The sequence below is a fragment of the Chrysemys picta genome, chromosome 22 (assembly GCF_011386835.1).
Source record: "Chrysemys picta bellii isolate R12L10 chromosome 22, ASM1138683v2, whole genome shotgun sequence".
NCBI classification, from domain to species: domain Eukaryota; kingdom Metazoa; phylum Chordata; order Testudines; family Emydidae; genus Chrysemys; species Chrysemys picta.
This window is the reverse complement of record NC_088812.1, coordinates 20,120,109-20,134,070: the sequence shown is the minus strand read 5'-3', so window position 1 is coordinate 20,134,070 and position 13,962 is coordinate 20,120,109. Positions and strand designations below refer to the sequence as shown.

General features: G+C 52.7%; 2 protein-coding genes across 3 annotated transcripts in view; one reads left to right on the top strand and one right to left on the bottom strand.

Moving 5' to 3' along the window:
* Window positions 1–13,169, bottom strand: part of TESPA1 (thymocyte expressed, positive selection associated 1) — a 28,817-nt gene extending 15,648 nt beyond the window's left edge. Inside the window, exon 1 of one of the 2 annotated variants that reach the window (XM_005296081.4) lies at window positions 13,034–13,169. The gene's annotated coding sequence lies outside the window, so the exon portion shown is untranslated. The remainder of the gene's footprint in view (window positions 1–13,033) is intronic. The other variant, XM_042858934.2, reaches the window with a different exon arrangement.
* On the top strand, window positions 1,016–1,657 carry LOC101939934 (ADP-ribosylation factor 5-like). The gene has a single exon (XM_005296080.4). It carries the CDS (start codon window positions 1,090–1,092, stop codon window positions 1,630–1,632), a length of 543 nt encoding a protein of 180 aa, XP_005296137.2. The 5' UTR covers window positions 1,016–1,089; the 3' UTR covers window positions 1,633–1,657.
* Window positions 13,170–13,962: the final 793 nt, after the last annotated feature.

The window sequence follows — 13,962 nt, the reverse complement described above, 5'->3', positions numbered from 1 at the left end:
CAATATATTCAGTCTTTTTGGACTCTTGCTGAAAAAAGAATATAATGAAGACATTAAATTTATACTTTTTAAATGTCTTTTGAAGAGTCTGCAGCTCGTACTAGTGCTAGTTGGAGTAGATGGCCCCTGCAGTGTGTATAGGAGAGATTAGGGTTACAATTTTCTCTGAGCAAAGCTTGTACTCCACCATGTCTTCCAGAGAACTTTGCAGCTCCATCAAATGCACAAGCAGCCGTCTGTTTGGGGTCCAATTGATAAGCATTTAACTCTTCTAAGATGTGGGTTGTCACAGATGCAGCCAATGTGTCTTCTATAACTTGAACATCTAGAAATGCATCTACTGGCCTACAACTGACATCAAGATAACGTACACAATGACTTAGTACTTGCCCATTTGCATCGGTCCGTTCATCAGCCATGTATGCAAATTTTTTGAATGTGGTGAGAGACTTCTTCACTTTTTCAACTGTTGAGTCTTTCACTGTTGCACCATATGCTTCTAGCCAGTCAGTTGAGTTTCTTGCAGAAAGATAGTGAGCATTTGCTGGTCTTGTTCGGAACCAGTATTCAACTTCAGGATGAACAAGTGACAATGCACTTAACATTGGCCTCCAGTTTATAGGGTGTGGTATCTCTTGCTTAAATAGAAAGTATGATGCCACACCCATGTTTGTTCACATGACTCTTGAGGTTCCACCCAGCTCACAGTGATTTCAGCTGAGCTCTCAGTGGGGGAACCTTGCTGCTAGTGCAGTCTGGGCCTGTCTCTTCCACTTAGACCTGATTATCAGTGAATTCAGCTGTAGTGGTCACTTAACAAAACAAAGGCTATCTATGGAGCCTAATCAGCTCTGTCTTTAAACAGTGGAGAGGGGCAGGTCAAATAGTACTTGTGACTCAGGCAGACCATCAAGTAAAACACCTGTCCCCACCCTCTCTCTTGATGCCCTCAATCAGCACAGGCTAAGTACAGTTCTACTGCCCTTTACTCATACAATAAGAATAACAACATTTCATTCTCACCCTCCCCCCACAGCGGCGGTATTGGCAGCCTCGGGGCTCATAGCACGGCCTCCGCCTCCCGCCGCCATGGGCCTCACGGTCTCCGCCATCTTCTCTCAGATCTTCGGCAAGAAGCAGATGTGGATTCTCATGGTCGGCTTGGACGCTGCTGGTAAAACCACCATCCTGTACAAGCTAAAGCTGAGCGAGATCGTCACCACCATCCCCATCATCGGATTCAATGTTGAGACAGTGGAATACAAGAACATCTGCTTCACCGTCTGGGATGTAGGTGGCCAGGACAAAATCCGACCCCTGTGGAGACACTACTTCCAGAACACACAGGGCCTCATATTTGTTGTGGACAGCAATGACCGAGAGAGAGAGCAGGAATCTGCAGATGAGCTACAGAAAATGCTGCAGGAGGACAAGCTGCAGGATGCAGTCTTGCTGGTGTTTGCTAACAAGCAGGACATACCCAATGCCATGGCAGTGAGCGAGCTGACCGACAAGCTGGGCCTGCAGATGTTCCGCGGCAGAACCTGGTATGTGCAGGCAACGTGTGCAACCCAAGGCACTGGTCTCTATGACGGACTGGACTGGTTATCGCACGAGCTCTCCAAGCGCTAGAACTTGAACCTTGAGGACTCTTCAGCCAGCTCCATTAGCCGTGCTCCTGCCTTCTGCTGCCCAGACGGCACTTTCATGCTAACCATCCTACCCAACTGAATGTGTTCTTATTAAGTGGAGCCTGTGCCATGTTCCAGCAGGCCCTGTTGGAAAGAAGGGAGGGAAGTGGTGGGGGCCGGGTGTGTCTAAGCACTGAGCGGGTGGCAGTGTTCCAGTTACCTCCATTGGCAGCTTGTGGGGAAAGCCGTAGGTAACTGCTTTGACCATCACAACACTGCAGAACAGAACCGTTTCTCCTTTTTATCCTTCCACAAACTTATAATTGTTTCTCGGGGGGGGGTGGGGGAGGGGGCTGGGCTGGGACTCTGACTGTGTAATGTGCTATTGTATATTTAGTAATAAAACTCCACCAGTTTGCATAAAAAAGGGGGGGGGGAGGGATAGCTCAGTGGTTTGAGTATTGGCCTGCTAAACACAGCATTGTGAGTTCAATCCTTAAAGGGGCCATTTTGGGAACCGGGGTGAAAAAAAAAATCTGGGGGTGTGAGTAGGGGGTTGGACTAGATGATCTCCTGAGGCCCCTTCCAACCCTGATATTCTATGATTCAAGTGATTTATAACCCAACCCCAGCCAAAATCTATCACTTGGGCAACACAGCTCTGTTTGCTGGATACCTAGGTAGATTAGGTGTGACTGTAAATACAATCTGGTCCTGAATCCTTTCCCCCCAGTTCATCACTAGCTGTCAGGGAGAGCTCATTTAGACTTTGCTTACAAATCATAATTTGGCCAACATCACCGAAATGAAGGCACTGACATCATAAAAACAACAGCTGTATAAGGAAGCTAGTCTATATTCATACTTTTCAAATCTATTATACTTTTTCAGATACACATATTTTATCATACACTTTATATGCTGTTAAAGTATGTATTAATGTTTCAATTTCAATTCAAATTTCCAAACAATCACTAAATTGGCAACACTGCATGTAACTAATACACAAAACTGGGGGGGGGGATGTTGGGAAATTCAGAAGGGGTGTAGGGGGGGGGTTGTAGGGAAATCCTTGCTGCTATGGCCCTACAGAGACATGTGGCCAAGTTGCCTGGTACTGGCTCCATCATAGAATACTAGTGTTTTTCCACTGAAAGGTGTGGGAACTAAAGTTGGAGACAAAGGGTTCCCGCCATATGGAAAAGCTATTTAAGGCAGGGGAGTGACATCATCATGTTTCTTCACTGACTTCCCTCCCAAAGGAGACTCTTGGAAACACCTGAGGAACAGGGACTGAACTGGGGGAGAAGGACTGAACTCAGGCTAGAGGGATTTCTAGACTGTGAAAGAAATACCTGGGGGTTTAAGCTGCAAGTGCAGCTTTCCCTCAAGAACTTCTGCAAAATGCCTAAACCAACAATTAGGGTGAGAATTTGCTACTCATATCCAATTTCTTTAGTATATTAAGCTTAGATTGCATTTTTGCTTTATTTGCTAGGTGATCTGCTTTGATCTGTTTGCTATCCCTTACAATCACTTAAAATCTATCTTTTGTAGTTAATAAATTTATTTTTGCTTTGTCTAAAACCAGTGTGTGTGTGTGAGTCATTGCTTGGAGCAGAAAGCTGTGTATATCCCTCTCCACATTGAGGGAGGGGGCAAATTTTATGAGCTTACATTGTACAGTTCCCTGTGCAGCGCAAGATGGTATAATTTTGGGTTTACCCTTCAAAGTGGGGTGTGCACTTGAGTAACTGAGCAGTTCCTTAGCTGAGCCTTCCCATGCTGATCTGATCTCAGCATCTGTGTGTACCTGCAGTTGGAAGTGTCCCTACCTGTATGTGTGCTGGAGGGGGCTTGAGGACCTGTCACAGCAGCACAGTGTAAAGGAAGCCCAGGCTGGTGGGCCAGTCAGGCTCAGTGGTACCTCTGTTCCAGGTGGCACCCCAGGGAAAATCCATCACACCCAGCACCCAGAACCACTCCCGTTCCCAGCACCCGGAACCTCTCCTGTTCCCAACACCCAAAACCTCTCCCGTTACCAGCACCCGGAACTGCTCCCGTTACCATTGCCCAGAACTGAGAAAGTTAAGAGTGAGTTGATCAGAGTCTGTAAGTACCTAAATGGGGAACAAATATTTCTGAATGGGCTCTTCTATCTAGCAATAAAAGGTCTATAAGGTGGATAGACCTTTAAGGTGGATAAAGGTCTATAAGGTGAAAAGACTTTTAAGGTGGATAAAAGTCTATAAGGTGGAAAGGTCTATAAGGTGCATAGAAAAGTGGCTAGATTGTCGGGCTCAACAGGTAGTGATCAATGGCTCGATGTCTAGTTGGCAGCCGATATCAAGTGGAGTGTCCCAGGGGTTGGTCCTGGGGCCAGTTTTGCTCAACATCTTTATTAATGATCTGGATGATGGGATGAATTGAACCCTCAGCAAGTTTGCAGATGACACTAAGCTGGGGGGAGGTAGATATGCTGGAGGGTAGGGATAGGGTCCAGAGTGACCTAGACAAATTGGAGGATTGGGCCAAAAGAAATCTGATGAGGTTCAGTAAGGACAAGTGCAGAGTCCTCCACTTAGGAAGGAAGAATCCCATGCACTGCTACAGGCTGGGGACCAACTGGCTAAGCAACAGTTCTGCAGAAAAGGACCCAGGGATTACAGTGGATTAGAAGTTGGATATGACTCAGCAGTGTGCCCTCGTTGTCAAGAAGGTCAACGGCATATTGGTAGAAGCATTGCCAGAGATCGCAGGAAGTAATTATTCCCCTCTATTCGGCACTGGTGAGGCCACATCTGGAGTATTGTGTCCAGTTTTGGGCCCCCACTACAGCAGGGATGTGGACAAATTGGAGAGTGCAGCGGAGGGCAACAAAAATTATTAGGGGGCTGGGGCACATGATTTACGAGGAGAGGCTGAGGGAACTGGGCTTATTTAGTCTGGAGAAGAGAAGAGTGAAGGGGGATTTGATAGCAGCCTTCAACGACCTGAAGGGGGGTTCCAAAGAGGATGGCGCTCAGCTGTTCTCAGTGGTGGCAGATGACAGAACAAAGGGCAATGGTCTCAAGTTGCAGTGGGGGAAGTCTAGGGTGAATATTAGGAAACATTATTTCACTAGGAGGGTGGTAAAGCACTGGAATGGATTACCTAGGGAGGTGGTGGAATCTCTATCCTTAGAGGTTTTTAAGGCCTGGTTTGACAAAGCCCTGGCTGGGATGATTTAGATGGGGTTGGTCCTGCTTTGAGCAGGAGATTGGACTAGATGACCTCCTGTGGTCTCTTCCAACCCTAATATTCTATGATTCTATGATTCTAACATGATCCCTGCTGAATGTTGAAGCTAAACAAATTCAGACTGGGAATAGTTTACCAAGGGCCATGGTGGATTCTCCCTCACTAGCAATTTTAGACTGGATTTATCTTATGCTCTAGTTCAAACAGGAACTATTTAGGGGCAGGTCTCTGGCCTATGTTGCACAGGAGGTCAGACTTGATGATCACAGTGGGCCCTTCTGGCCTTGGAATCTATGACTGTATGAATTGCTGCCCTTCCCAGCGCCCAGAGTGATTCCCAGGGCGTGTCTATATGGGAAGAGGGGTGTATTCCGAATTCGAATTAGCCAGCACAGGGCACCTAACAGTGAAGACAGGGCAATTTAGCTTTAACTCAGGTGAGGCACGTTTGTCAGGGGATCTTTTTATAAACTTTTGTTCATCTCTTCGTGGGCTCTGTGGGCTCCTTCCCCCTTACCCCCAGCTCATGCCATCTGTGAGCGAGTGGGCGGGATGAGCCCTGATTTGGACACATCAGAAATTCTACGAAATTGGGGCCCTGGCATGAGGTTCTGCTGTGCAGCCAGATGGCTGGGGTAACTGTCAGGCACAGTGGCCTGGCAGCACAAAGCAATGAAATTAATAGGCAGCAGATTTAAAACAAACATAAGGAAGTATTTCTCCACACAAAGCACAGTCAAGCTGTGGAACTCATTGCCAGGGGATGTTCTGAAGACCAACAATATAACTGGGTTCAATAAAGAAAGGATAAGGTCATCATGGAGGACAGGTCCATCAATGGCTGTTAGCCAAGATGGTCAGGGACGCAACCTCATGCTCTGGGTAACCTTAAACCTCTGAGATAATTGCCCTGTTCTATTCATTCCTTCTGAAGCATTTCCTGGGTGCTGCACAAGAGAGCCGGGCCCAGGCTGTCTGCAGTGATCCAGCTCCGGGACAAGTGAAGAACCCAGAGTCTGGCTGGTGAGGAAACACTGAGGAACCTTCCCTTCCCTGAGCTCTTCCCAGCAACAATGACCAGATCGCAGCTTCTTCTTTTTTTTTTTGCCACTTGGGGCAGCAAAAACGCTGGAGCCGGCCCTGGGTCTCACCCATATAACCAACCACCTGCCATTAAATCAGAAGCCTGATCCATGAGTTTTCATCCCATGGCAGGTGAGAGTTGGCTCCTGGCCGGCTCAGAGCTAGGGCCAGAGGGTGCAGCCAGCGAGAACTGACCCACAGGGCTCCGTGCAGCTCCATTAGCAATGGTCCTGCTGGCAGCTCCAGCTCCCACTCTCACCAACAGAGCTAAGGGATGGGGGAACCCTAGGCTGATATAGCAGGGCTTGGGTCAGGACTGAGGGGCACTGGCAGAGTTGTTTGTGGGGACCCCAGAGCTGGAGCACTGAGTAATCTGAGGGTCTCATTCTCTTGCCATGGCCTTACCCGGGTAGTTGGGCTGGGCATTGGGAAGGTGCCACCCCATGCTGCAGAGTTCCCAGAGGTGCTATTACAGCCTATAATGTGTCCAGTGCAGGGTAGAAAAAGGGAAGGTGTGAACCCTCAGCCCCTCCCTGCTCCACCCCCACACCCAGCCCCCCTGTGCTGCTCCACAGGGAGCCCACACAGAATGGGGCACTGTTCCATGCAGAGGGTACACTGCCTCCCCCTCACCCCTCCGCTGCCACAGCCTGTCCTTGCCCTGGCTGATTCTCCAGCCAGCAACCCGCCATGGGCAGAACGCACCCCTGTGCAGGTCAGTGCGTTAGGACATGACAGAAATTCCAGGAAATTGGGGCCTGCCCAGGCATGCGGTTCTGCTGTGCAGCCAGATAGCTGGGGTACTGGCAGGCAGCACCGTGGCCTGGTATGCAAAGCACAGGCTGTCGCACCTCTGGGGCGTTGCAGATTAGAGTCCTGGGTACTGCACAGGACAGCAGGGCCCAGGCTGGCTGCAGCAAGGGGATCCAGCTTCAGGACAAATGAAGAATAAATGGTCAGTTTTCAGACTGGAGAGACGTAAATAATGGTGTTCTCCAGGGATCTGTAGTGGGCCCAGTGCTGTTCAACATATTCAACAATGATCTGGAAAAAGGGGTAAATGGTGAAGTGGCAAAATTTGCAGATGATACAAAACTACTCAAGATAGTTAAGTCCAAAGCTGACTGTGAAGAGCTACAAAGGGATCTCACTAAATTGGGTGACTGGGCAACAAAATGGCAGATCAAATTCAATGTTGATAAATGCAAAGTAATGCACATTGAAAAACATAATCCCAACTATACATATAAAATGATGGGTCTAAATTATCTGTTCCCACTCAAGAAAGAGATCTTGGCGTCATTGTGGATACTTCTCTGAAAACATCCACTCAATGTGCAGCGGTAGTCAAAAAAGTGAATAGAATGTTAGGAAGTATTAGGAAAGGGATATTAATAAGACAGTAAATATCATAATGCCACTATATAACTCCATGGTACTCCCACATCTTGAATACTGTGTGCAGTTCTGCTCATCCCATCTTAAAAAAGCTATATTAGACATGGAAAAGGTACTGAGGAGGGCAACAAAAATGATTAGGGGTATGGAACAGCTTCCGTATGAGGAGAGATTAAGAAGATTCTAACTGTTCAACTTGGAAAAGACACAAGTAAGGGGGGATATGATAGAAGTCTATAAGATCACAAATGGTGTGGAGAAAGTGACTAGGGAAGTGTTATTTACCTTTTCACATGACATGGGAACCAGGGTCACCCAATGAAATTAATAGGCAGCAGATTTAAAACAAACATAAGGAAGTATTTCTCCACACAAAGCACAGTCAACCTGTGGAACTCATTGCCAGAGGATGTTCTGAAGGCCAACAATATAACTGGGTTCAAAAAAGAAAGAGATAAAGTCATCATGGAGGATAGGTCCATCAATGGCTGTTAGCTAAGATGGTCAGGGACGCAACCTCATGCTCTGGGTAACCTTAAACCTCTGAGATAATTGCCCTGTTCTGTTCATTCCTTCTGAAGCATCTAGCACCAGCCACTGTCGGAAGACAGGATACCGGGCTAGATGGACCATTGGTCTGACCCAGTATGGCCGTTCTTATGTCCTACCCACAGTGGGGTTAGTACCACATGTCCTCCCCACATATATACCCCAGGGCAGTGGGGTGTGTGGCCTGTGATAACCCCACCCAATCACAGAGTGGAAAATTATGGCCCCCTCCTGCAGATGGAAACTCCTACAGCGTGACAGCTGGGCAGACACCAGGTGTCCAGGTGAGGGAGGCGAGCGACTCACCCTCCTTCAGCATAGCTCAGAGATTCTTGCACCAGCAGCAGCTACCGAAACCACCGCCCACCCCCTGCAGCCGTGCAGATATCATAGATGCTGCATTGCTAAATCACATGACCAACAGCCGTGGGGCCCATGGCCATCGGTCTTGTGCTGGCCCAGACCAGGAGTCATGAGCATCCGAGAGTGGCTCAGGGCCTATGTAAGACATGCTGGGAGGGTCTCAGCCCAGTTCCCTAAGTTGCTGTCTCTGCTAGGCTGGTGTGAGGCACCCTGCCAGGTGCCAGAGGGGGAGCTCTCTGCACCATCCCCCTGCTGAGGGCAAACAGATCTCGGCCCTGTGGCAGAGCAAGCAGTGTGCAGCGAGACATTCACTGAGAAACTAGAAGCAGAAGCCCCCGTACGTCCATGCCCCACATGGGAGAATTGCCAGGCCAGTCGGTCAGAGAGACAGCATTCCCTGCACCATCAGGGCCAATGCCACCATCCCACCCCACTGAATGTGTGGCCATGCCCCAATCACAGCCAAGGGGCCGCTCGGGCCCCAACATGCCCTGCACCATCACTTCCAATGCCGGGATTTGGTTTAGCTCTGATGGCTCCTGCCACAGTGAGAACTGGAGTGGGGTCCTGCCTGAGGGATGAGCAAGATGCCTATGTTTGGGGACCCCTCCACCCCCCACGATTGGGGTAATGCCGAAGAGCTTGAGGTCACCACAGGCAGCAACAGGCTGTGTCCTGTGACCACAGGAAAGAACTTCAGAAATGTCCAATTTCTTCTAACTCTGAACAAGGAGCTCTTCTAGAGTTCTCCCTATCATACTCCCTGTCCGCTTCCACTGCCATCTTCCCCAGCCTCCCTGTGCACTCCCGGATGGGGCACAAACCCGCCTGCGTTTCCTGAGCACCCGTGCAAGCGGGATTGTGTCTGTGCAAATATTGGCTGCACGGGGAAGTGCTGTGAATTCTCCTGCAAATCGATCTTCGCATGAGTGTCTGGGGCTGAAGTGCCTGCGTGGCCATCTTGTGGAGAAGCCTTGTCACATGACTGAGGAGGCGCCAGTCGCCCAGCTCAGCCAGCACATCACAAACAATCCCTGCTCAGAGCAGCAGCCACGGAGAGTCTGCAGGAGCCACTGGGAAATTATTCATAGATCCACAGAAGGGGCCATTAGACCCTCTAGTCTGACTCCGGGATAGCTCAGGGCAGAGAATGTCACCCAGTCCCTCTGTGCTGCTGAGCCCGCTAACTTGGGTTTGCCTAACACCTCTTCCAGAGACAGGCTCCAGTCGACATTGGAAGAGACCAAGAGAGGGAGACTCCAGCCCTTGGGAAGGGGAAACGCTTTGAATAACTGGCCAAGCTGTCACCACCTTCCATCCAAGGCTGCGGCCCCCAGCGGTCAGCGCCTCGGGGTGCTGTGTGACCCCTTGCTGAGCCTGGACCCCCAGCTGCCCTCAGTATAATGCTGCCTTTCACCTCCAGCTTGCTGGGAAACTCTGCCCTCCTCTCTGGCTCTGGGTTACCCTATCTCCGCGCTGGGTTACCCTAACTCACTGGAGCTGAGGCTGATTAATGTGCAGGCTACAGCTGGTGCAGGATGAGTAGGGTGACCGTGAGTCCTGTTTTGGCCAGGACAGTCCCTTTTTTAAGCCCTGTCCCGATCGTCCTGACTTCTTTGGCAAAACTGGACATTTGTGTGATCGTCCATTGGGAAGAGCAAATGGGACAAATGCCCAGTTTTGGCAAAAAAAAAAGGGGGGTGCGACCCCTAGCGGGGCACAGAGGAACTTGGGGGGGGGCAGCAGCAATACCAGCCCCACATGGGAGGGAGGGCTCAGGAGAGGAGCTCAGGCTGGGCTGGCCCTGCAGATGGCAGAGGCCTCGGGCCTCCCTGCATGTGGGGAGAAGAGAGGCAGGCCTTGGGCTGTCCTTGCACAGGTGGGCAGCTGGGGGCTCAGGCTGCCTCGCACACAGGGGAGAGAGGGGACCTCAGGCTGGCCCCAGGGCGTGGCAGGAGAGGACCTCAGACCAGCCCACTGTGGGCGGGAGGCAGGGAGGGCTCAGGCTGGCCCCACGCAGGGTCCCGTTTTCCCTTTAGGAAAATATGGTCACCCTAAGCATGTGGCTGCCCACCTTCTCCATGGCTCAGCCCCTGGGAACATATCAGGTCTGTGCTCAGGTCCCTTCACTGGCTCTGTCAACTCCCTGTGCTGTTTAAAGCTTTGGTCCAAATCAGCACCGCAGCTAATGGGACGAGCCTCAGCGACACCAGAGATCGAATTTCAATCTGTGACCCACCACAACAGCTGTGCTCCCCTGGGACAGTGCAGATCTCAGACCCAGGGGAGTTCAGGAGAGCTGGGGACCCCGCACTCCCAGTCAGGGGGGTCTGGCTGTGGGACGCACTCCCAGAGATCAGGAGAATCCAGTGTCTGACCAGCACAAGGAAACATTGCAAGACCTTCCTCTTTGAGAAAGCCTCTCTACCATGAGAATGACAGCCATACACTGACCCCACGTCTACCTGCAAACCCCAGCACTGGCCTGCCTTCTATCCCCAGACCCCAGCACTGAGCCCCCCTACTATCCCCCAAACCCAGACCCTGACCCCCCCTACCCCCAAACCCTGACCCACCTTCTATCCCCGGACCACAGCACTGACCCCCCTTCTATTCCCAAAACCCAGACCCTAACCCCCCCTTTTCCCCCAGACCCTGACCCCCTTCAATCCCCAGACCCCAGAACTGAGCCCCCCTTCTATCCCCCAAACCCATACACTGGCCCCCTTTCCCCCCAAACCCTGACCCACCTTCTGTCCCCAGACCACAGCACTGACCCCCCTTCTATCCCCCAGATCCTGACCCCCACTTTCCCCCCAAACCCTGACCCACCTTCTATCCCCAGACCACAGCACTGACCTCCCTTCTATCCCCCAAACCCAGACACTGGCCCCCCTTCTCCCCCAGACCCTGACACTGATACCCCTTCTATTCCCCAAAACCAGACACTGGCTCCCCTTCTCCCCCCAGACCCTGACACTGACCCCCCTTCTTCCCCCCAGACCCAGACCCTGACCCCCTTCATTCCCCAGACCCCAGCACTTAGCCTCCTTCTCCCCCCAGACCCTGGCACTCACCCCCTTCTATCTCCTAAACACTGACACAGACCCCCCTCTTCTATCCCTGATCTCCCCCTCCCCCTTCTCCCTCCAAAATGGAAATCTTAAAGAAAAGAAAAGGACCCGAAGCAGAGCCTGGCCCCTCCCTGATGCAGAGTCAAACTGGCCAAGGCTGCATAGCCCACTGCAGTGACGCCGGTGCCTGCCAGGCTGCCCTTGTGCAGTTTTGCTCTGTTGCCGCTGGGCAGTGTGCTGGGCTTGGCACCTCCAGAGGCGCAGAGCTCCCAAGGCACGGTACCAAAGCCACAGGGGCCATTGAGAGTATCCTGCCCCCTCCCAGGCACTGCCATGGCTGGGCCAGCTCCCCATGCTGCCATATGCTGCAGAGTCCATGGGACGAGGCCGCCCCAGGCCCCAGCCCTGGCTCCTGGGCAATGAGGGGAATGCTGGGAAGCTGCGAGTCTGATTGCCCATGGTGCCGTGGGGAAGGGCACACACAGTACACGAGCCAGCCCCCCATCCCCAGCGCCACAATGGCAGCTGCAGCCACACTAGAAGCTGCAGCCCCACCACAACAAAACAGACCGGGGCTGACCTGCCCCCCAGGTCCCCACAACAGGCTGGGCGACGGCAGCCACAGACCCTCCCGACAGAGAAGCAAAGGGCCACGAATGCTTCAGCATGGATATGCCAACTCTACTAGGGTGAAACCACTGATTCCCCCCGGCCTCCCTGCCCCCCACCCTGCCCCTACTGCCTGCCCCTGCCCTCCCCACCCTGCCCCCCCAACCCTGCCCACTCCGAACCCTGCCCCCCCACCCTGCCTCTACTGTCTGCCCCTGCCCTACCCACCCTGACACCACTCCCTTCTCTCCCCACTCCCAACCCTGTCCCTACTGCCTGCCCCTGCCTTCCCCACCCTGCTGCTACCCCCTTCCCTCCCCACTCCCAACCCTGCCCCCAACCCTGCCCCTGACAGACCCACCCTGACTCCACCCCTTCCCTCCCCACTCTCAACCCTGCCCCCACCCTGCCCCTACAGCCTGCCCCTATCCTCCCCACCCTGCACTCCCAACCCTGCCACCACCCCCTTCCCTCCACACTCCCAACTCTGCCCCCCACCCTGCCCCTACTGCCTCCCCTGCCCCCACTCCTTGCACTGCCCCCTGCCCTCCCCACTCCCCACCCTGCCCCCCACCCCCTGCCCTGACCCTCACCCCACCCTCTGCCCTCCCCATTCCCAACCCTGCCCCCACCCTGGCCCCTACTGCCTGCCCCTATCCTCCCCACCCCCTGTCTTGCCCCCCCACCATCCCTACTCACAGCCCTGACCCTGCCTTCCCCACCCTGCCATCCCCACTCTTAACTCTTCCTCCTGCCCTCTCTGCACCCCACCTCTCCCTTCTACTTCCCTACCTGTCTCCACTCCCCATCTCACCCTCTGAAACAAAGCAGCAAGAGGGTAATTTCCCGTTTTTTCATGTATACTGTCCTGCCCACCATACATCCCCTCCAACACCATCCTTCTGGGTCCCTCTCTCACCTCCCACCCCCACCCTCTTCCTCTCCTGCCATGCCCTCCCCCTGCACCCCCTCCTCTTTGCCGGCGCCACCTGCAAACCCTGCCCTGCGGAGCCCTTGCCCAGCATGTTCTCAGAACAGGTGCCCAGAGCAAGGGGTTTCAGCCGCCCAGCAGGGTCTGTCACTCACCGGGGCTGGGGGGCGCCAGCGTGACCCTGGTCACTGGCTGACCAGCGGATCACCGTCTAGCTCCGGAGAGGGGCCATCAGTCGTGGCATCCCGTCACAGCACTGAGGCACAACAGCCCACGCATGCATCTGTCGTCAGCAGGGAGGGAGGAAGCTGATCTGTTTTGAAGAGGAAATTTAAAAAAATCAACAACGAAACCTCAAACGTTGACCCACATCCGCTGCCTAGACGGGAAAACTTAATGATCCGCCAACGCAGGAGGGGGCGGCTAATAATAGCACACAGCCCTGATATAACCCTTTGTCATCGCCCCATCCAGAAAGGGGAAATTGAGGCACAGGGAGGGGAAAGGAGGTGCCAGAGCTGCAGATAGAACCCACTGTCTTGGCTCTGGGCTCTAGCGCCGTAAGGCTCAACCAAAATTGCTCCTTTGGTTACTCATGCTCTGCAAGGTGCTGTCCATTCAGTGACTCTGAACACATTCACCCCAGCAAGGAGGGCCACAATTATTACTGGGGGAAACTGAGGCATGGAGCCAGGAGAGTCACATAGCAGATTGGTGGCAGAGCTGGCAGTCAAATCCAGCTCTCCAAACTCCTAGTTCCATGTTTTCAAGGTGATCTGCCCAGTTGTGGGGAAAGCGAGTTTGTCCCAATATTCTGCTGTCTGTGATGGAAACGGGTCGGAGAAGCGGGAATAAAGTCTTTGCAAATCCCATGGGCAAACAGGGCTGGGATCTTAGTGTCAAGCAACGCAAACAACCCCAGCTGGCAGTGAGAGCGCCGCCAGCTGATCTGGGCCTGCCACTTGACTCCTGTCACAATGTTTCACAAGGGGGTTTGAAATGCTGGCACATGCGCGTTTATGGACAGCAAAGTGTTCATAAACGGGCATAAACTGCTGGGGTGCTGGAACAATGTGTATAGTGG

What these genes read in the sequence shown, in the direction of transcription:
- LOC101939934 (XM_005296080.4), top strand. Translation starts at nt 1,090, where the DNA reads ATGGGCCTCACGGTCTCCGCCATCTTCTCTCAGATCTTCGGCAAGAAG.